Raw genomic sequence first — 20798 nt, forward strand, 5'->3', positions numbered from 1 at the left:
CTTGCAGATGGAGTTTGTGCTCGTCGTAATCACTGTGTGAATCAGTGTGTAACTATGATAAAGGTTGAGAGACAAAAAGACAGATGGAATCTCCACGTAGATGCAGCTAGACATGACTCCATCAGCCAGAGGAAATATCCCGGGGTCATAATCACTGGAGGAGGAGAAAGATTTTGTTGAGTTACAGAATATAATGGCGTCTCTGAGCCAAAATGTGAACTGTCAAGTTTATGGCCAGAAGGTCTAAATATGTAACAAATGAAACACACACACATGCACAGGAAAGCTCATGTTATTTCCACAGCTGGAAAAAAAGGAGAAAATAAATAATTTAAATGAGCCATTATTATTATTATTATTATTATTATTATTATTATTAAAGTACTGCTCTTTTCTCTCATGGTGCCGAGTTCATCCCTCGAACCTGAGGCAGTCATAAGTCTGGTGAATTACTTGATGGCTCTCGTCCTCCTGAGTATGTGAGCAGTTCCAAGGAGAACAATCTTCTGAAGCTCTTCAATTCTGATGTTCCCAGGGATCTTGTTGGTGTATTTTTCAATTCCCTTTTTAACAAGCCCAAGGCACAGTGGTGTGGTTTGTGGTGTCGCCTCAAAGCAAGAAGGTCCTGGGTTCCAGCCCAGTGGCTGACGAGGGCCTTTCTGTATGGAGTTTACATGTTCTCCATGACTGTAGGTGTGAATGTGAGTGCGAATGGTTGTCTGTGTCTATGTGTCAGCCCTGTGATGACCTGGCGACTTGTCCAGGGTGTACCCCGCCTTTCACCCGTAGTCAGCTGGGATAGGCTCCAGCTTGCCTGCGACCCTGTAGAACAGGATAAGCGGCTATGGATGGATGGATGGATGGATGGACAAGCCCAAGGGCATCAATGACCACCGGAATTGTTGTTTTCATGCCCCATATTCTCTCTATTTCTATCTCTCGATCTTTATAATTTGATCATTTTTCTGTTGTCTTCAAAGAGGTGTTCCTTTCTGTGGGGACAGACATGTCAATGAGCAGACAGGTTCTCTCTTTCTTGTCTTTCACTACTGTATCTGGTCTGTTCACCTTGATTTCTTTGTCAGTTTGAATCGGCATATCCCAGAGTATAGAAACTACTTCGTTTTCGGTAACTATTGACGGCTTGTGTTCGTAATATTTGTCTTGCACTTTGATGTCATAGTGCTTACAAATTGCCCAGTGGAGATATGTTGCTACCTTGTTATGCCTTTGTATATACACTACTTTGGCAAGGTCCGGGTATCCTGAGACAAGGTGGTCTACTGTCTCTTGATATTATTATTATTTAATAAACGATGAGAAGAATCAAAGAGATTTACATTTTTTTATTAAATTAAAAAAACTAGGTTAAAACCACGGTGCAGTTTTTGCAGGCTTCTTCTTACAAGAAAAAAACAGCCAGAAGGTTCTGGGTTCAAGCCCAGCGATCGATGGGGGCCTTTCTGTGTGGAGTTTGCATGTTCTCCACGTGTCTGTGTGGGTTTTCTCTGGGTGCTCCGGTTTCTGCTATAGTTCAAAGACGTGTTTAGGTTAACATGGAGCGGCCTTGGGCTGAAGCACCCTTGAGAAAGCCGCCTAACCCCCAACTGCTCCCCGGGCACTGTAGCATAACTGCTCACTGCTCTGGGTATGTGTGTGTGCATGTGTGTGGTCACTGCTTCAGATGGGTTAAATGCAGAGGATGAATTTCACAGTGCTTGAGTGTGCATGTGACAAATAAAGGCTTCTTCTCAGTTTTAGTTTAAGCCTGAAGCGCCCTCTTGTGGACACGCGGTGTAAATGCACATATCATTATCAAGTTTATTTATTATTTGCCCAGCTCAAAATGGAGTAAAAAAAATAAGTACAATATAAATATTATAACCAAAATATAATATAAATTTGAATATGTGTTTTGTGTGGATGAATCAGCATGAAATAGAAGATCCTCTTATTGCATTTTGAAGATATACTGGAAGTGATGATTAGTATAAATATGTTACTAATCTTAATAATGTGCAGAAACAAATCACGTTAATTGCTGTATGCAGCTTTGCAGATTTAACGATTGGTTAAATACATTTTTAGAATTTTTTTTTAGTATTAAGACGTACAGTAAGAATTAATTCGACTATTTCACGCATAGAGCTGAAAGAGTCGACCTCTTGTTGTTGAACCGAGTCAAATGATGTGATTCACTGAATCGAGTCAGAATCACCATCACGACTAGTGGGTGCTGATTCGGACACCGACCTCTAGATGGCGGTATCGTAGCTATCCTTTTTACCGAAGAAGAAGAAGAAAAAAAAATGAAACTGAGGCTGAATCCAAAATCGCTCCTTAGTAGACTACGTAGTGTGTGGTGCACTACGTTCGAACTAGCCTATGTAGTGGACTTGTATAGGGAACGTGGAGCAATTTGGGCGTAATCTTGATCCCTTGCTGCCAATGTGTTATGCTAGCTTTCGTTGCATTCTTTTAGCTTAGCCGAGTTAAATCCTTCTCGATAAACACGGGCATGTTGAGTATTTGTTGTTGAGGTAATTATGTTGTAAATATTTCTAACGAGCTATGTTTCAAGATGGTTGTATTTTTTCGCGTTGTTTGTAATTAAAGCGTTTCCGGGCTCGCGGATAAGAAGAAACGGGTGCAGGTAAGCACGCGAACTAACCGGCCAACGCTAGCTAATTAGCCTAGCTTAGCTTTAATTTTGTTCCGGAGAATAGTGAACTCTAATTGAACAGTTCTAGTTTCCCACAGGATTATCATATATTTATTTAGAAGTTTTAGACAAATAATTAACATTTTACTGATAATTGTGCTTTTGTAATAAGAAATAAAAACACGGCTGTTTATTTATTTATTTATCTAGTTCTCGAGCTCGTAGACTCGGTTTTGTTGTGAGTAACTCGGCTAGCTAGGCTAGCAGTTTTAGCCGGACCTGGCTGTGGCACAGCAAGCTGTTTTACATTAAACAGGGGGGAAAAACTGATAACAATCAGTGTTTTATAAAACGTATAGCCAGATTTATTGTCTGTAATTTACTAGCCTCAGTTCCATGTCATTGTGTTTTAATTATTATTATTATTATTATTATTGAGTGTTTGCTTCGATGAAGCACTTTGTATCCTCTGGAAACTGTTCAACGTGTCTGTAAATCCTTTCATATCAATAATCTTCTGCACTCTTAAATGACTTAAAAGAAATAAGAGTCCAAACACATTAAGTATGTTTATATTAAACGAGTCTAAACTATAAACTAGTTTTCGTTTGCAACCACGTGACCAAAACTGCTTGCGTCATTGACCGCCGCCATATTGGAGGATATACAGTAGACCTGTAGCTGTAGAGTGGAAAGAGTGCACACTGGAAAGTAAAGAGAAGCTTGTAGTTATTTATCAAATCTATTTTAAAAACAATCATTTTGACTGCTTCAAAAAGATATGTAGCGCTCTTTTCCAAAATGCTATAAATCCATTTTGATTGTTTTCAGAAAAATGACATTTATTTACCCAGACCCACAGCCTGGCAAGCCAGACTTATGGCCCTTTTCCACTACCCTTTTTCAGCTCACTTCAGCCCGACACGGCTCGCGTTTTGACTACCAAAAAACAGCACGACTCAGCTCGCTTCAGCCCTGCTTAGCCCCTAAAACTCGCACCGTTTTGGAGTGGGGCTGAAGCGAGCCAAACCGAGCCGAGTGAGGCTGGGGGCGTGAGCAGACACTCCCCTGTGCACTGATTGGTGAGGAGGAGTGTCCTCACATGCCCACACACATGCCCCGCGAGCACGCTGGGATCTGTAAACACCGTAAACCCGGAAGAAGGAGAATTACGAGAATTATGAAGCCTTATGCGCCTCGCCTCATCTATACGCTCTTGCCAGTATCTGTTGGCGTTGTCGGTGACAACAAGCCACAGAACCAAGACCAGCAACACTAACGACTCCATGTCCTCCATGTTTATTGTTTACTATTCGGGTCGTGAGACTACCGCTTAAAAGCTCACTGATGTCACTGTTTGCGCTGCTTAACGACATCACGTGACGTCCACCCACTTTCGCTAACTCCACCCAATGTGTCCACCCACTTCCAGCCAGCACAGTTCAGCGCGGTTGTAGTCGAAATGCAACTCCAACAGCCCCGCTCAGCCCGACTCAGCACCGCACGGCTCAGCCCGACTCAGCCGCGTTTGTAGTGGAAAAGCGGCATAAGGCTACGTTCACACTGCAGGCTGAAGTGACTCAAATCCGATTTTTTCGCCCATATGTGACCTGTGTCCGATCTTTTATTGACAATATGAACGACACAGATCTGATTTTTTTCAAATCCGACCCAGGCCGTTTGGATACGTGGTCCTAATTCCGATTCCTATCCGCTCTTTTCATATGCGACTTCAGTCTGAACCGCCAGGTCGCATTCATCCGACTTACACGTCATCAACAAGCCACAAACGTCACTATTCTGTGCTGAAGTAGGCGGCGGGTCTCTCAAAAAAAGTTACAACAACATGGCGCATAATCACGGGCGCACCAGATTTAAATTCACCTCGTTCGGTCCCCCCTACTTATAGGGAGGAAAAAACGTCTATGCTGTCTTTCTTTGCATAAGGCAAACCTCACGGAAAAATCAAAAGACTAATTACCATTCGGTTTATTGAGGTGCACAGCAGTGTATACATAGTTGCAACAACTCACATAAAACAAAGACTGATATTCGGTTGGTTGAGCTGCGCAGACTGCACAGGTTGCGAGCTCGAGCTTGGTTGCTATGGTAACCCAAAACAAGTTTGACAGGCATATCGGGGTTGGGGTTGGTTTGCTGGCAGCTTTGTCCCCCCCAGTTCAAAAAACGTATCTGCGCCCCTGCGCATGACATCAATGTGAGGGACGCTTCGGGCTGTGAAGGTTCTGAATCTTCTCAATGGAAGGACGCAGAGGTTAGGGAGCTGATTTCCATTTGGGGGGATGCAGCTATTCAAGCTAGATTGGATGGGTCATACCGCAACCGGGCGGTTTTACTTCCGTAAACACTGGCCATGCTCACTGCGTGTGACGTCGTCGTATCCTGCAATGCGCATGCGGAACACTTTTAGGTCGCTTTTCGTTCATACTGAGGATCACATACAAGTCACATATATTTGTTAATGTGAACGACCTCACAAAAAAATCGGAATTGAGCATTAAGCCTTGCAGTGTGAACGTAGCGCAAATGTGAATATTTAGTCTGGCCTCGATCCGTAGACATTTCCGACGGGGGTGGGAGGAACAAACCCAGGGATCCCAGACGTCCGCTATTTAGCGGAACTCCGCTATTTTTCTAGCCAAAGTGGTGGTGTTTTTTTTTTTTTTTTTAAATCTCTTGTATATCCGTTAAAAATATGTTTAAGTAAAATGACCAGCAGAATATGTTCTGATTTGGTTTGCTTGTTTAGTGATGTTTTTGTCAGCTTCGTTTGTTCTCGTTGACATTCGGGAACACTCGGAAGTTAAATTGATGTAAATACCGCGAGACTGTACGCGATAGAACGAGAAAACAATATGGCTGCACCCATTTGCTAGAAAATGTGTTTTAACTCCGTTCGTGCTTTTGTTTCTAAGGCGTTGAACTTAATTTAATATGCAGGGCTGTGAAATTTCCACGGATTCTGTCGCGAAAAATATCATCTTCACAAAACGTCTGTTTTTGCATTAAAAATCATTGGGGGGGGTCTAGTCGGTTTTAATCATAGGTTTTAATCGCCTTGCATGAGACCGGCGGCTCAGCCGGACTCGCGGAGTTTTATGCCAGCTAAGCGTGGAACACGTCTTGACTGCGACTCAGGAGCAGTGTTGCCAGATTGGGCGGTTTCAGGTGCATTTTGGTGGGTTTTGAACATATTTTGGGCTGCAAGATCAGACATAGTTAAGATGCCATCAAAAAGGAAAGCTAAGGAGGTGTTTGAGAGAGATGCAAAGAGGGCTAGAAAAGAACACACAGGCAGACTGAAGGAAAAGATGAAAAAGAACAAGTTTGCAAAACTGAAAGAGATGGTGTTAAAGAAAAGAAAATGAAAAGACTTTCATTAGATGCTGTTTGACAGACTATGAACATTTTGTAAATAGCTTTAATAGAGGAATGCAAATACTATAGAACTAATAACTAATAGCCTTACTGAAAGATGAATTGAAAGAAATAGCCAGAAGTAAAAGAAAAGATGTAAATAATAGAAACATTAGTTTTTTTAACTTTTGCTCTGTAGACAAGAGACATTGTGGCAGATTCTTGGAAAAAGCCAGGACATAATACAAGAATTAAGTGTAATTTGGAAGACAACAGGTATCTCTCACTTAAATATTGAGCATGATTTTTCACAAAGTCATTTTGAAAGGCCTATCAAAGTTTTCTTTTATTAACATTTCTTTAAATTGTTATTTACACTTTTTTTTTTAACTTTTATTTTGATTAAGAGATAAAATACATAGGCACTTATTAGATATTTCAAGGTATTTTACATGGATCTTTCATTTTAAAAGAGAAAACTGTTGATGGGTATTTTATATGGCAAAATGAAGACCAAGACAAATATTTACTTGTTGAGATCAATTTTTTACTTGCAGGAAATGCTCAGAATACACCATATAACACCTAAAATGGCTTGGTGTCTGGCTTATGCTGGGGGGCTGTGCCCCCCAGACCCCCCTTTTCCTTTGATTTCTTATTTACAATTTCACAGCCCTGAATATGTCGTGGAAAAGAAGATATCGTCCATAAAAGAGATAGCGGAACAGTGTCTGGCTTAGAAGTATATTCTTCAAAGCTACATTTTCATCTAATTTTTATAAATAACAATTTTTTTTTGGCACTTATGTCATTGATTACAAAATACGGTATCAAATAGATACACATTATTGTTAAATTCTGTTGCTTTTCTATGATAAATCTATGTAAAAAATGTGTTCTATAGCATATTTAAATGTTAAAATCTCAACAGCTTCAGGGGGCTTGCAGCCCCCTTCACCCCTGCTGATAGTTTCTTACATTCCTCTATTTTTTTCAATTACTGCTGGGATCCCTGCAAACCGTTGTCTTTCAAACTGTCTCTGTGCGTATAGGCCAACGCTCTGACCAATCAGCGCAACAGTGACTGTGACGTAGTCAGAGCGACAGAAAGCAGTGGGGGAGACCTTGAAATAAATAATTTTTCAAAATGCGTATTAATTAATAAACAGGTTCTAGATATTAAGAAGTTTGGAGATAATGACCACAAGTTTGGAGTCTGTACCACATACTTAACATACACTCTTTATTTTTTTCAAGTGTTTTTCAAGGGTTTGCTTAAACTGTTTTTGAGAGTTTTTATTTAGTGGTGTTTGGTGAAATAATTTCCCTTAAATTTAAAATAACGGGAAAATAAGAAACAATCAAAAAGTAATGTTTCAAAGCTGTTTATTAATTCTTCGTACTGCACAAACTAGCCCCATCCTTTTGGCTACGAGCGGAGCCAGCTGGTAGATCAGACTTTTGCCATAGCCGGTCGGCAAAACAGCGAAAACGTCCTTCTTGAAAAGGAATGAGCGGAGAGCCTCTTCCTGCTCATGTTTCAACCAAAACTCCAAGTCTAATTCTTCTAAAACTGATTCCAAAGCGGAGTCAAACGCGCGCTGTTCACTAGCCGTAGCCATCTTTCCTGTTGCGCTTTCTCCAGCGTCGCGCAGCTTTGTCGTCACTCCTGCAAAAGCCCGCCCAAAGAATCCAAACAAAAACCTTGCGTTGTGATTGGCGGGCACGATTTGATGCCCGGGGTGCTTTTGTTTATATGGTGCGAGGCTAGGCAAAAATATTTTTGGCCGCTAGGCGGGTGGGTCTAGTTTACTAGGCTACCAGACCCATACATTTAGCAAATATTTAATTTATCCTGTTGTAACAGATAGTTGGTTCAGCCTGAACATTTTCAACAATAATTGACAAATCTAACAACAGTGTTATTGATTTTTTTTCTTTTCCGTTTCCGGTTGAGAGTACGTCGTGCGCGTTCTGGCTGCCGCTTCTCACCAGAGCTCTTATTTTATTTCTTTTTCTATTTTTTTTTCTGTGTGTTTGTGTAGTTTGATGTTTGAGTGTTTTGTCCGCCGGTTGTGGTGTAGCTCCGGACCCAGTTTTGGGCGTCGGTTCCCTCCAGGCCTTGGTTCGCCGTGGGCGATGCCTGCACTCCCAGCTGTGGACTGCAGTGAGCTCGTTGCTCATTTTACATCGTGGTTGTCCAGTCCTCTGCGCTTTAACGCTTGGCGTGATGTTCCGAGCGATGTTGCTCGGTGGCGTCGCGGCAGCTGTGCAGGCGGTTTGGGACACACCAGTGCTCTGCATGGCGGAGCTTCTCTGCTCACTATGTGGATCCATGGTGTGGTGTTCGAGCGATGTTGCTGACGGCGTCACAGCAGCGGTGCTGGAGATGTGGGACTTGTTTTCATGCGCCTTTTGGTGGGACTGTGGCTGCTACACCTCGGGAATTACATCCTGACCCCTACTTGGTGGACTTTTTATTTTTTATTATATATTTTTTTTCTTTCCTTGTCTATAATTGTAAAGCGTCCTTGGGTTTTTTGAAAGGCACTATATAAATGTAACTTATTATTATAAATCCAAAGTTTATTATATAATTTTTCAAAACGCTATAAATCCATTCATTTTTTCTGTCTTTCTGTTTTAAAACAACAGAACATGCTGTAGATCTATAATGTCAGGAACTTTCATCATACAATTTATCTCATCTCATTATCTGTAGCCGCTTTATCCTGTTCTACAGGGTCGCAGGCAAGCTGGAGCCTATCCCAGCTGACTACGGGCGAAAGGCGGGGTACACCCTGGACAAGTCGCCAGGTCATCACAGGGCTGACACATAGACAACCATTCACACTCACATTCACACCTACGGTCAATTTAGAGTCACCAGTTAACCTAACCTGCATGTCTTTGGACTGTGGGGGAAACCGGAGCACCCGGAGGAAACCCACGCGGACACGGGGAGAACATGCAAACTCCACACAGAAAGGCCCTCGCCGGCCACGGGGCTCGAACCCGGACCTTCTTGCTGTGAGGCGACAGCGCTAACCACTACGCCACCGTGCCGCTTCATACAATTTATAATAAAATTAAAAAAATTATATAAACACTTAAATAATTCATTCATTTATATTTAGTCTTACATTTTAAGACTGTCCACCACAGAAAACAACTAACTAAATAACAAATGGCCAGTTAGTTCAATTCTTCAGAACCATCAAAAGTATTCACAACCACCATTTGCAAAAGTTATTTGTGCTCAAGAAGCTACACAAGCAAACAAAACTCCTCGCTTCAGGGTGCCACCATGTGGGATAGTGTAGAACGCTGACCGAACTCTGATTGGTCTAGAGGAAATGTCGCACTCGGCCAAAAAACAGGTGTAGTGCCTATCGCGTTTTGGAGAGAAACTACAATTTGCAGCACATATAAACAAGGAAATATAGCGATTTGGCATGAAACATTAATGGAGCAGTGAACAGGCTCAGTACACAGCAGAATAGCGCAACAAACTTTTTTTTTTTAATTTGGCGTTTATCACGTTTTGGAAAAGAGCTCTTCATATATAACATCTTCTTTTGGCTGCTCCCTGTCTTCCGCATCCTTCTCTACCACTTTCGTGTCCTCTCTCACCACATCCATGCATCTCCTCGTTTTTGTTTGCCTGGCAGCTCCATCCTCAACATTCTCCTTCCAACATGCTCTGCATCTCTTCTCAGGATGTGCCCAGACCATCTCAGTCTCATCTCTCTTAGCTTCATTCCCAAGCTCTCCACATGTGCTGTCCCTCTGATGTGTTCGTTCCTTATCCTGTCCAACCTCCCATCGCAAACCTTAACATCCTCAACTCCGCCACCTCCAACTTTGCCTCCTGTCTCTTCGTTAAGCGTACGGTCTCCAATCCAAACATCACAGCTGGTCTTACTACCATCTTATACATCTTACCTTTCACTTTTGTTGGGACTTTCTGATCACAAATGACTCCCGAAATCCTTCTCCAACTGCTCCACTCTGCCTGCACACTCTTTCTCACCTCACTATCACAGCCCCCATTTTCCTGCACAGTTGACCCCAGGTACTTGAATTCACAACAAAATCAAAGATGAAAGAAATTGAAAGATATATAATGTATTTAGCTATAAAAGAGCACTGACCGGGCGACGAGGCTGCAGTATTTGGGGTCGGGGATCGACATGACTCTTGTTCGATCGACTCTGTGATTGTTTGGGAATATTCTTCAATCATTTTGCGTTTCTTTCTGTGCTCTGTAAGCCTCGCATTTCAAGCTACCGCTTTAATACCATCTTTGATTTTGTTGTGAGCCATATTTTGTGTTGGAGGCAAGTCTGGATCCATAAAATTCTAGTCAAGTCAAGTTTATTTGTATAGCGCTTTTAACAATAAACACTGTCGCAAAGTGGCTTTACAGAATTTGAACGACTTAAAACATGAGCTAATTTTATCCCTAATCTATGAGCGCGATGGTGGCAAGGCAAAACTCCCTCGGATGACATGATGAAGAAACCTCGAGAGGAACCAGACTCAAAAGGGAACCCGTCCTCATTTAGGCAACAACAGACATGGCTATAACATTAACAGTTTTAACATGAAGTCAGTTTCGTTGATGTTATAAACTCTTCATTGATGGAAACTTGAGTGCAAAACTACCGTAAAATACCAAATAATAGCCCGGGCGATTATTTGTCTCAATCACGTAAGAGACCCGGCGCGTATTAGAGACTAGGCGGCTATTTGGAACAGGCGATTAATTCCTTCTTCACAAATACCTTCCCCAAAATCTACCTCAAAACGGGGAAAAAAATCATTCTCAGATAGGCCTACTTTTAACCAGTATAACTTAGTTTGTTTAGAGTTAGATTACAGATAGCACGGTGCCGACTTCGGGGAATTTTGAAGACGCAGAATGCATCTTCGCATGGCACAGTCGGGGTGGATAAAGGATAAATCACACACCTTTTCCTGTTAATGACTAGTTAAGCGCATGCTTTACAAAATAATCAAGAAACCACACCATTGTCTGTGCGCAGCACTGTGATTTAATTACTCTGCAAAGTTATGGTCACTTGCTATCACCCTCACCCATGCAGCCTCCACCCTTTGCGCTTCGCGATGTCTGTCAATCTGAAATTGCATGGAGGGCGCGACGTTGAAGCAACATAATTAGGGTGCGAAGTGTCAAACCAAAGGGTTTTTTCTTATGCTGAAAAATAAGTGACCTGCAGTGGCTACATACTGTCATCTTGCATTCTCACGTTTCTCTCCAAGACGTCTCCCTATTTGGCCGATATGAGCCTATTCCCCGAGTGAGTTGGTACGGTGGCTCGACCCCGTAGAAAACTTAAAGTTCGGATGAAAGTTAGTTGAATAGGTTACTGACTTGTAGGCCTACATGTTGCCTGCCTGACGCGTGCTTCTGCCCAGCTTGCACGACAGATTACTTGTTGAAAAGGCCCCTTGGATTAGATTGGCCGCGAGCAGACTGAAATGCATGTTAGAACGCTCTCACCTTTTTTGTAAAGCGTCTTCCAGATCCGAATGGGTAAGGGCAAGTGAAATGGTATAAGGTCTTTAATAAAACTCAGTGTGTGCTTTGACGCATGCATTCGGCAATTTAGGTCGTTTAACAGAAGCAGCAGTCCAACCTTGGAAACCCGCAGTCCTCAATGTCCCCACACACGCTGGCTTTCGTTGGGTATACCCAAAGGGGTGGCTAAGACATCTGTCAAAAGTTACGGAGTTGCATTCCTCAAGAAATATTACGGTAGACCAAGATTATAACATTGAAATGGCATGTTTATTATCACGTAACAATGTTGTAAACAGTATTATAGAAATAATTTCATTCATTCATATTGTTTCGGTAGAAAACTATGCAATGCAAAATCGTTTAAACACCAGAAAACCAGAAAAGTGCTGGGCCTCAAGATTCTAGATAGAACGTTCGGACGCTTTTTTTTTTTTTTTTTTTTAGACCCCGGCGAGTATTCGGAACCGGCCTTTATTTGTCACAACACACGCGTACACCCGGCCGTTAAAGGGAACTCGGCGGTTAATTGGAACTCGGCTATTATTTGGTATTTTACGGTATTCATGACAACTGCAGTCCTCAGCCATAAAAGCGTTACTGTAAGAGTCCAGAGCATCTTCCTTCCATGTGCGACTTACGGGGCCGTCCTCCACAGGAGCGATGTGATGAGGCCATTATTAAAAAATGTTCCATTTCCGGTCCACCGGCTGGGTGAGTGCCATTTGTGCGGTTGAAATTTTTTTTTTTAATGCCGTTTTTTTTTTTCGACATTTTTTTTCGGGTTCGTAAATCTAAAATCGAACTTGACATTTACGCATTCCGCGCAGAATATAGAATCGAATCAGCTCTGCGCATGCGCCGTGCGGCACAAAAAAATGGCAGCCACCATGAAGGATGGAGATCCAGAGTTTTCAAACATTTGCTTAAGTGTGAAATCACAAAATGGTATTCTAGCGAACAACAAAATAGTAAAGATTCAGAAAAACAAATCATTCAGTGATCATTTTAGTAGTGTAATTTCATCCGAACTAGGCCTAACGGTCGATTTAGAACTACAGAAAGTCCGTGTGTCGGACCATCACAAACCGTTACTGGAAAATTCGTTTGATCTTGAGCCATCCGAGACGTTACAAACAGCTTTTGAGTTTTATGTGAAATTCATTTCTTATCCATCCATATATATAAAAATCCCTCCCTCCCTACTGAAAATTTTTTTGCTCACCCGGTGGACAGGAAACGGATCAGCTGGTTTCCCTAATGGAAAGAAAAAATAAAATAAAAGCAGCGTCATGAAAAATTGCATACAGCTCTTTTTTTTTTTAATGAAATAAACCTTAAAGTGCTGATGACACGAACATGACTCTATGCAATTTCTTAAATAAACTATACAACATGGCAAACATGTTAGATTTCTGTTATAATTACGTGAAAAGAAGCTGTTGTTACGCAAATATCCAACTTTTAATTGCACAGCGCAAGAAAACTGGGTCCGTGGCTCGCGGCCATGTTGTGACGTCAGCGGGAGAACACGCTGCGGTTCACTGGCTGTTCTACTCTGGTTCTACTCAATGGAAATGGCGCATGAAAACGCCGGTGAACTCTCTAGTGCTAGCTCTTCCTCTTCTGGGAGTCTAGAATTGTGTTGATCTCTTCCGAATAGAATCTATGATAGCCTACCCTCTTTACCCTTTGCCTCTCGTTGCTAGGCGGCAGTTACATGAAAGCCGCAAGCTTTCACAAGCAAATACATGACTGATATCACGCCGACTTTATGATTACATTTATGATTATCATGTAGAATCTATAGCTCTACGTACCTTTATCTTATGTCGTTTCACAACACATGTTCTGACAGGAGGACTGTCTTTGGATCCGGCATAGCTACTAGTAGACCCCCTCCGGAATACTGGCAGTGTTGCCAGATTGGGAGGAATCCCGCCCAGTGGAGCGGTTTCAAGTGCATTTTGGTGGGTTTTGAACATATTTTGGGCTGGAAAACTTCAGCAGTATCTGGCAACAGATACTGCTGACGTTTTCCAGCCCAAAATATGTTCAAAACCCACCAAAATGCACTTGAAACCGCTCAACAGGGCGGGAAACCTCCCAATCTGGCAACACTGTGTAGGCACTGCTGATGGTAGTAACACACGTTTGTGCTGAACTGAACACCCAAGAGATTCTTTTAAGCTGGGAAGGGTGTCAAAACGATCCAAATCGAAGTGTTCAGAGCACAGGACGGATGTTGGTGAGGGCTCCCACTTGTCACGAGTGCGCCTGACTTGCTTCACCCACTTCGCATGCAGCTCGGGATCTCTGGGAAACTTGAATAAACTTACCCCATCCTTGGAGCAAAAGCCGGCAACACAACGCGAAGGCATAATAACTAATATATGTATGTATGTATAATAATAATACTAATAATGACAAACTGAACACCTGTCGCATCAACAACAAACTGGTAAGTTAGGAGGAAGGTTCTTTCGCTGACGTCATATAGCTCCTCCTCCTCTTTCGTCTCCTGGGTGCTGCAGCCCCGTCAAATTTGCCCAAATAGCCGCGTTTTTTATCATAACTTGTAATATAGGCGCCTTCGTGAATTAATATATGGATCATCGGGATTTACTTTTTAAGTTATAAAACATCGCCAAAGATGTCAAAAACGTGTCATCAGCACTTTAAAGCCTTTGATTGTCGGTTCACGTGCTCGATGATCACGGCGAGTTTCTGCACAACCAGGCTCTTCAACCATCCAATGTTTCTTATACAGTGGGCTGCAAAAGTAGGTATACAGTAATGGAAAAACAAAATGTTATTTTACTGATTATACAAATATATCAATCATAAACATATTAATCCCTCAAATGTTCAAACTGTTTGCCCCCGGCATTCTCACACTCCACTAGTCGAGTGTGATCACCCATGCGCACTCTGGCACAAAGGTATTTATCAGCATCAATTTCCTGGCAAGCCGCCCATATGAACTGAATCATGGCATCAACAGAACGTGGCTTGTGTGTGTAAACCCTATCTTTTAATGAATTCTAGTATTAAATGAAACCTAGCACCACTATTATAATACTGGAATAATCCTTACTGTATACCTACTTTTTAGCCCCCTGTATATTGCGATCTTTCATTAATCACTAGTTCGTAGCACTTACCGTTGATAAAATGTTCACTGCAGACTCGTGCGGTTTTTACTTTCTCGTCGCTTAGATCGGCCCGGTTTATGTTGAACAGCCAGTGACGTCTACGCTCCTTGGACAACTCTCTTGTTTCTTCTCCTTGATTATTTATAATTTCTGGAATTCTAAAGAACTTCTAAGTCCCCTTGTCTGGAATAGAGTTGTGCGCACATCCAATTACAGCACAAACAGTAGGCATAGCGAAGAAACAAACGGAATTCTTGACCGTAACAACCTCTCGAGCGTATCTTCTATAGTAAACGTGCGCCACGTGAGTTTGTGTATATCCTCCAACATGGCCCACTTCCGGTTCAAAGCCTCATGCGTAATTAGCTATGACGTCACACGCAAACGAAGAATTGGGATGTGTTCAGTGATTCAGGTGCAGGTTGATGTTGTATTTTTTTGTTGTTGCTGTGAGAAGTGAAGGCTTGTGTGTCGCTTTGACACCAGTGATCTTTAATAAGAGGAAAATTTCTCTCCTAAAACAAAACAAACAAGTTTCGTTTCTCACTTGCCGTTTTCCAGTGATGTCACACTAACAAGAAATCTAACGTAAAAATAGTAGTGGAGACGTCTGACTGAAAGTTTGAGAATGTAATGCAGTTATATGATGTGGTTTCGCTCAGCATGTTTTGTTTCCACTTTGCAGCTTGAACACGCTCAAAAATGACACGCAATCCCCATTTTTTGAGTTTTGTCAAATGTGGCATAAGACTATTTAAAATGGAAATGCTGTGTAGTCAGTTTATCGAATTTTTTTTTTTTTACCTCTAGCGACTAAAATTCGTATCTTTTGGCAAATTTCATGACTTCTTGCAGCTCTTGTTGTCTTGCAAAAATCACAGATTTGTGAATGACACAATCCAGCAACTTTTCACATCATTTCAGAGCCAATAGACCCTTACTTGTACTTGTACTTGGTAAGGTCATCTATAGTCTGCCTGCTCGTGTCGGTTAGAAGGTTCCTCCATTGGATCCTGTTGGAGGCGACTCCCAGAGTGGAACCGATGTCCCAGTGTTCACCCAGTAGATGCTTTATGTCGGAAGCAATAGAACGTAAAACGCTCTGATGAGGTCGTCCAACACTTCGGGCACCGTGTGAGGGAGTCCAGTTAAGAAGGTACTTTGGTAGTCAAGATGGTTCCATTCTTGCGACGCGGCCAAAGTATCGTAGCCTATTTAACTGAGCACGGGTACCAAGTTTGATGCAGGAAGATCTTGCGCGGACCTCTTTATTGGGAATGTAATCATCCCAATGAATATCTAAGATCCGCTGAAGGCAAGACTGTTGGAAGCTTTCCAAACGTTGCACTTGTTTATCTGTTAGGGCCCAGGCCAATAGACCCCTTGCACTGATACCTCTTTTCCACCAAATCAGTTCCAGGGCTGGTGCTGGTTCACAACTCGTTCAACTTGCGAGCCAGCTGAGAACCAGTTTGCTTTTCCATACCTCACGGTGCTAAGGGAACACACGTCAGTTACGTCGCTGTATACGTCAGTTACGTCGCTACGTTTGCATAAACCTTGGCGCGAATATCGAAGCAAAAACAACACGGAAGAAGCATCAGCAGCAACAACAATAATAATAATAATGGATGACTTCGCGTTTGTACAGCTGCTGCTTCTCGTCGCTTAAAAATGGCGATCTTTCGCGGTCTTGTTATTGTTGTTGGTCTTAACAACTCCGCGCCCCCGCTGACGTAAGCGGTTCTTTCCTCTGGCCCAGCAGAGAGTTGGTGCTAGCCTGGAACTGGTTTTTCTGGCCCCAGAGCCAGTTCTTTGTCAGTGGAAACAGAAAACCCGGTTCCAAACTAAGCACTGGCCCCGAACCAGCCCTGGAACTGCTTTGGTGGAAAAGGGGCATGATATCACACTGATGTTAGTAACCGTTGCTACCCTCGTCCTGGGGGACAAACGAACTTTGTTTACATACTGAACACAAGCAATATTGAAGATGGCTGATGTTTGTAGTTCAAAAAAAGTTACAGCCAAAAAAAAAGCTTTACTTCCAGATTACTTGGATAATCTAAGTCAGAAAGAAGCAAAGGACGGATATACGAGAAAATTAGAGTTTATTATTGGTTATGATCCGTACAAAATTCCTCCAAACAAATGGAGTGATGTAGATTAGTGGCTTAGCGTTACCTACATAGATGTTGTACCTTCTCGTTACATTTTTTAAAATTAAAACAGAGGCAACTTATTGTTTGCTGGAAGAGAAGAGCAGGGAGGATCGAGACTCGAGCAGCTACCATTTGTTTACACTTGATATCAATTCTTGTAGTGTCATAGCAACCACCACAAAGACGCATACAAAAAGCCCTCCTTTCCCCGGCAAAAGCGAGCAGGATTTATCTTGTAGTGTCCCGATCACCAGATCTTTAACCCAGCCACATATAAAAAGTTGCACTCCTCCATGCTCTTCCAGGTTTTCATCTGTTAGTCCGTGTAGAGCGATGTCTGCAGCACCAGGTGGTTTGAGATGTCGGGGAACTCACCGAATGGATAATTTTTCAACTCGTAGGAAAAATCCTTCTTGAGTAGCGTGTAAGGATCTACCCCGTCACAAAGACCAATTTTCTGAAGGTATCTTGACCGTGCATTGGCCTCGAAACTACGAAAATAGTCAGAGGCTGTTTCATGAGCGCTTTGAATAACGGCAGCCAAATCGGTTTGTCTGACCACCATTTCATTCACCGGAAGTAAACTCGCAAGCAAAAGTCGCACGACTTCTGGTGAGAATTTTTTGTCAACACTCTACATCCCATATGCAAATCAGATGTGATGTCATCAAACAATCTAGTGAGACTTTGCGTCATTTCAGAGAACCAACAGCGATGACAACTGGTGAGGGTTTTGGTTTTTTTTTTTCCCTTTCCCCCTTTGCAACACTGGAAGCATCTCCAGTCTGACACAGTTCTTTCCCTGGCCGTTATCTGCACACCAAAACATGTTTGGCTCATATTTTTTGACTCTAACATCAGCTTTGGCAAAAACTTAGTGAGAGTTGAAGAAAATGTCCAGTAACCATTAGGGATGTTAACTGATGACCGTTTGACCGGTGGTTGACCGAATCAACGTCAACCGGTTAATTTTTTTTTGGTTGTCGGTTAAAAAAAAAATCAATCGTTTTGAAGCTGCCGATTTTGGAGCGGAGGACTTGGAATTCCATGTTGTAAACGCTTGGGGCATGCCATGCGGTGTAAGGACGACAGCTGACAAATCAGAAACACCCATTCAGTCATGTCCCGCCCCAGTTAAAGACAGCTGACAAATCAGAAACACCCATTCAGTCATGCCCCGCCCTCCCGCTGCTACTCTGCGAAAGTGTAGACACAGGCTTTTTAGCTTACAAATTACTATTTTGGTTTTTTTTTTTAATTATTATTAGAAGGCACATGGAGTTTAGTCCTGCCTTGGCCACTGCATTCTGAAAGTATGTTTCGGTCTGTAGCCAACAATTCATGTTATTGCAGATCACATCTCTCCACACAAACTAAAGGCGCAGATGCCGACTTTTTTTTTTTGAATCGCGCAGATCCTTTTTTTGGGGGGGGGTGTTGGAGTGTCTGAATGTAATTTCAAGGTGGATTCTGTATTAAAATTACTAAATAGGCGGGTGCCGTTGTAGTCCATGAGGTGTGGGGGGTGTGGGAGGAAGGCAGTGGATCGGGGGGCTGCACGCGTTTGCGCGGAAGCTGCGCACATTAAATTTTGCACTGCTTCGGCGCGGGCATGCGCGGCTTTCTGATTTGCTGTTTTCTTCTCGTGCTTGTACTTCCTGTGCTTCGTGGACTGTGGCAGCATTTGCTTATATGCAGAATTTGCTTTGATGAAGTTGTGGTCAGACGCTCCAACACCCCCCCTTGGGAAAGGAAGGTCGGATCTGCGCGATTCAGCCGTGGAGAGGGCGGCATCCACCAAAAGGCGCGCCATTTACATCCCTGTAATAATTCCAATTCTAGAATTTTAAACTCATAGGTTAACCGACTTTAACCGGCTAATGAGGCTCGGTGGTCGGTCAAGATTTTTTTTAGTTTTCGCCATCCCTAGTAACCATGTGTTACAGAATTCACATAACGGTAAAATGAATTATTGAAAGGTTCAGCTGTACACACTTTCCTCTGCGTAAAACTTGAAATATTTGCTGAGTAGCTGTTCATCTGGACTGTTTTACCTTTGTCATTGTGCTGCACTTGTGGAGGAAATTAATCACAGGAAATGGATATGTTTGGATAAGTAGGATATGAACCAATGACCCATGTTTTACTGGTAATTTTTATTTATTTTTTTTTTTAACATAAAGGTTTTTATTTTTTCAACAGTGTTAAACCTGAACGTGTCATATGTGTCACCTGGAGGGCTGCGATAATGGCAGATGACAAAGATGTACTTCGAGATGTGTGGTTCGGCCGGATACCGGCGTGCTTCATGCTTTATCCAGATGAAGTTACAGAGAGAGAAGCAGAACCGTTTTATGTAAGAAGCACAAGCACGGTGTAGAAGTGTATTGTAAGATGTTACAGAAGTGGTGATGTCCAAACCCTGAAAGATAGATAGATAGTTGTCTTGCTTTCACATGTTTAGATTTTGAAATTGTAATATCTTCTGAACATTGCAGTCTAAAGTAATTTTATAGCTAGTTAGTTTTATACAAATGAATTGTGCAAATATTACTATCTGGTGGTGGTGTTTTTTTTTTTTTTTCTTTTCCCTGATTCATCATTAGCTGCTGCTATTATTATTTTTTCTCCCCTGAAATGATCCTCTAGCTAGTATAACTTTTTTTTTTTGTTCCACCCTTTCTGCAGCTTCTCCTTCCGAGGGTCAGTTATCTGACGCTAGTGACCGACAAGGTCAAGAAGCACTTTCTGAAAGTCGTAAAAGCCGAAGAAGTAGAGGAAATGTGGTTTGAATATGAAGGCACACCTCTGAAATGGTAGGAAATCAGAGTTTCTGATTCACTGCATGATATGTTTCGTTTGCTTAGAGGAGTCAGGAAGATATTTGTCAGTTATATGATTATAGATTTATTATAAACACTTTCATACTTGAGTGTGTTATAAAATAGATTTACATAGGCGTATTATATTATTCCATATAACACTCTTTGCAGCATTGTTTTATTATTTAATATTATTTTTCTGTACTGTTGTATTTCGATATTTGTGTGTGCACGTTTTTTTTTTGGTTTTTTTTGGGGGGGGGGGTTCCCCCTATTTAGCATAAGCAACAATTTTCAATTGGGGCGCAAGCCCTGTTATTGTCCCTTGCCACCATGTTTGTTTTGTATTTGGTTATTTAATTCTGGGTTTTTTTGTTTGTTTGTTTGTTTGTTTTGGTTTTTTTTAATCTTTTTGTGGCGAACCATAATAAACGGGCGGCACGGTGGTGTAGTGGTTAGCGCTGTCGCCTCACAGCAAGAAGGTCCGGGTTCGAGCCCCGTGGCCGGCGAGGGCCTTTCTGTGCGGAGTTTGCATGTTCTCCCCGTGTCCGCGTGGGTTTCCTCCGGGTGCTCCGGTTTCCCCCACAGTCCAAAGACATGCAGGTTAGGTTAACTGGTGACTCTAAATTGAGCGTAGGTGTGAATGTGAGTGTGAATGGTTGTCTGTGTCTGTCAGCCCTGTGATGACCTGGCGACTTGTCCAGGGTGTACCCCGCCTTTCGCCCGTAGTCAGCTGGGATAGGCTCCAGCTTGCCTGCGACCCTGTAGAACAGGATAAAGCGGCTACAGATAATGAAATGAGATGAGACCATAATAAACTAAACTGACCTTCCATAAGTCTACCACAAGGTGGCAGCACAGACCAAGTTTTATAATGTTAATGTAATGACTTGTTACACTAATTACATTAATTTTATTCTGGTTATCTTTGTGTGGATTTTTGTTTTTGTTTTTTGGAAGGCACTATCCAATCGGAGTGTTGTTCGATCTCCATGCTTCAAATACGGCTCTCCCCTGGAGTATCACTGTGCACTTTAAGGTACATGATCTGTTAATAGTAGTTAGTAATTGTTTGGG

The 20798-nt window shown here is 42.2% G+C and overlaps 1 protein-coding gene across 2 annotated transcripts in view; it reads left to right on the forward strand.

Moving 5' to 3' along the window:
• Window positions 1–2427: 2427 nt before the first annotated feature.
• Window positions 2428–20798, forward strand: part of atg5 (ATG5 autophagy related 5 homolog (S. cerevisiae)) — a 56104-nt gene continuing 37733 nt past the window's right edge. The window contains exons 1-4 of one of the 2 annotated variants that reach the window (XM_060905240.1): window positions 2428–2653; window positions 19102–19255; window positions 19588–19715; window positions 20682–20760. In XM_060905240.1, the coding sequence (XP_060761223.1) occupies window positions 19148–19255; window positions 19588–19715; window positions 20682–20760 (315 nt within the window). In that variant the 5' untranslated portion in view covers window positions 2428–2653; window positions 19102–19147. The remainder of the gene's footprint in view (window positions 2654–19101; window positions 19256–19587; window positions 19716–20681; window positions 20761–20798) is intronic. The other variant, XM_060905241.1, reaches the window with a different exon arrangement.

This window comes from Neoarius graeffei, chromosome 23 (assembly GCF_027579695.1).
Source record: "Neoarius graeffei isolate fNeoGra1 chromosome 23, fNeoGra1.pri, whole genome shotgun sequence".
In the NCBI taxonomy this organism is placed as follows: domain Eukaryota; kingdom Metazoa; phylum Chordata; class Actinopteri; order Siluriformes; family Ariidae; genus Neoarius; species Neoarius graeffei.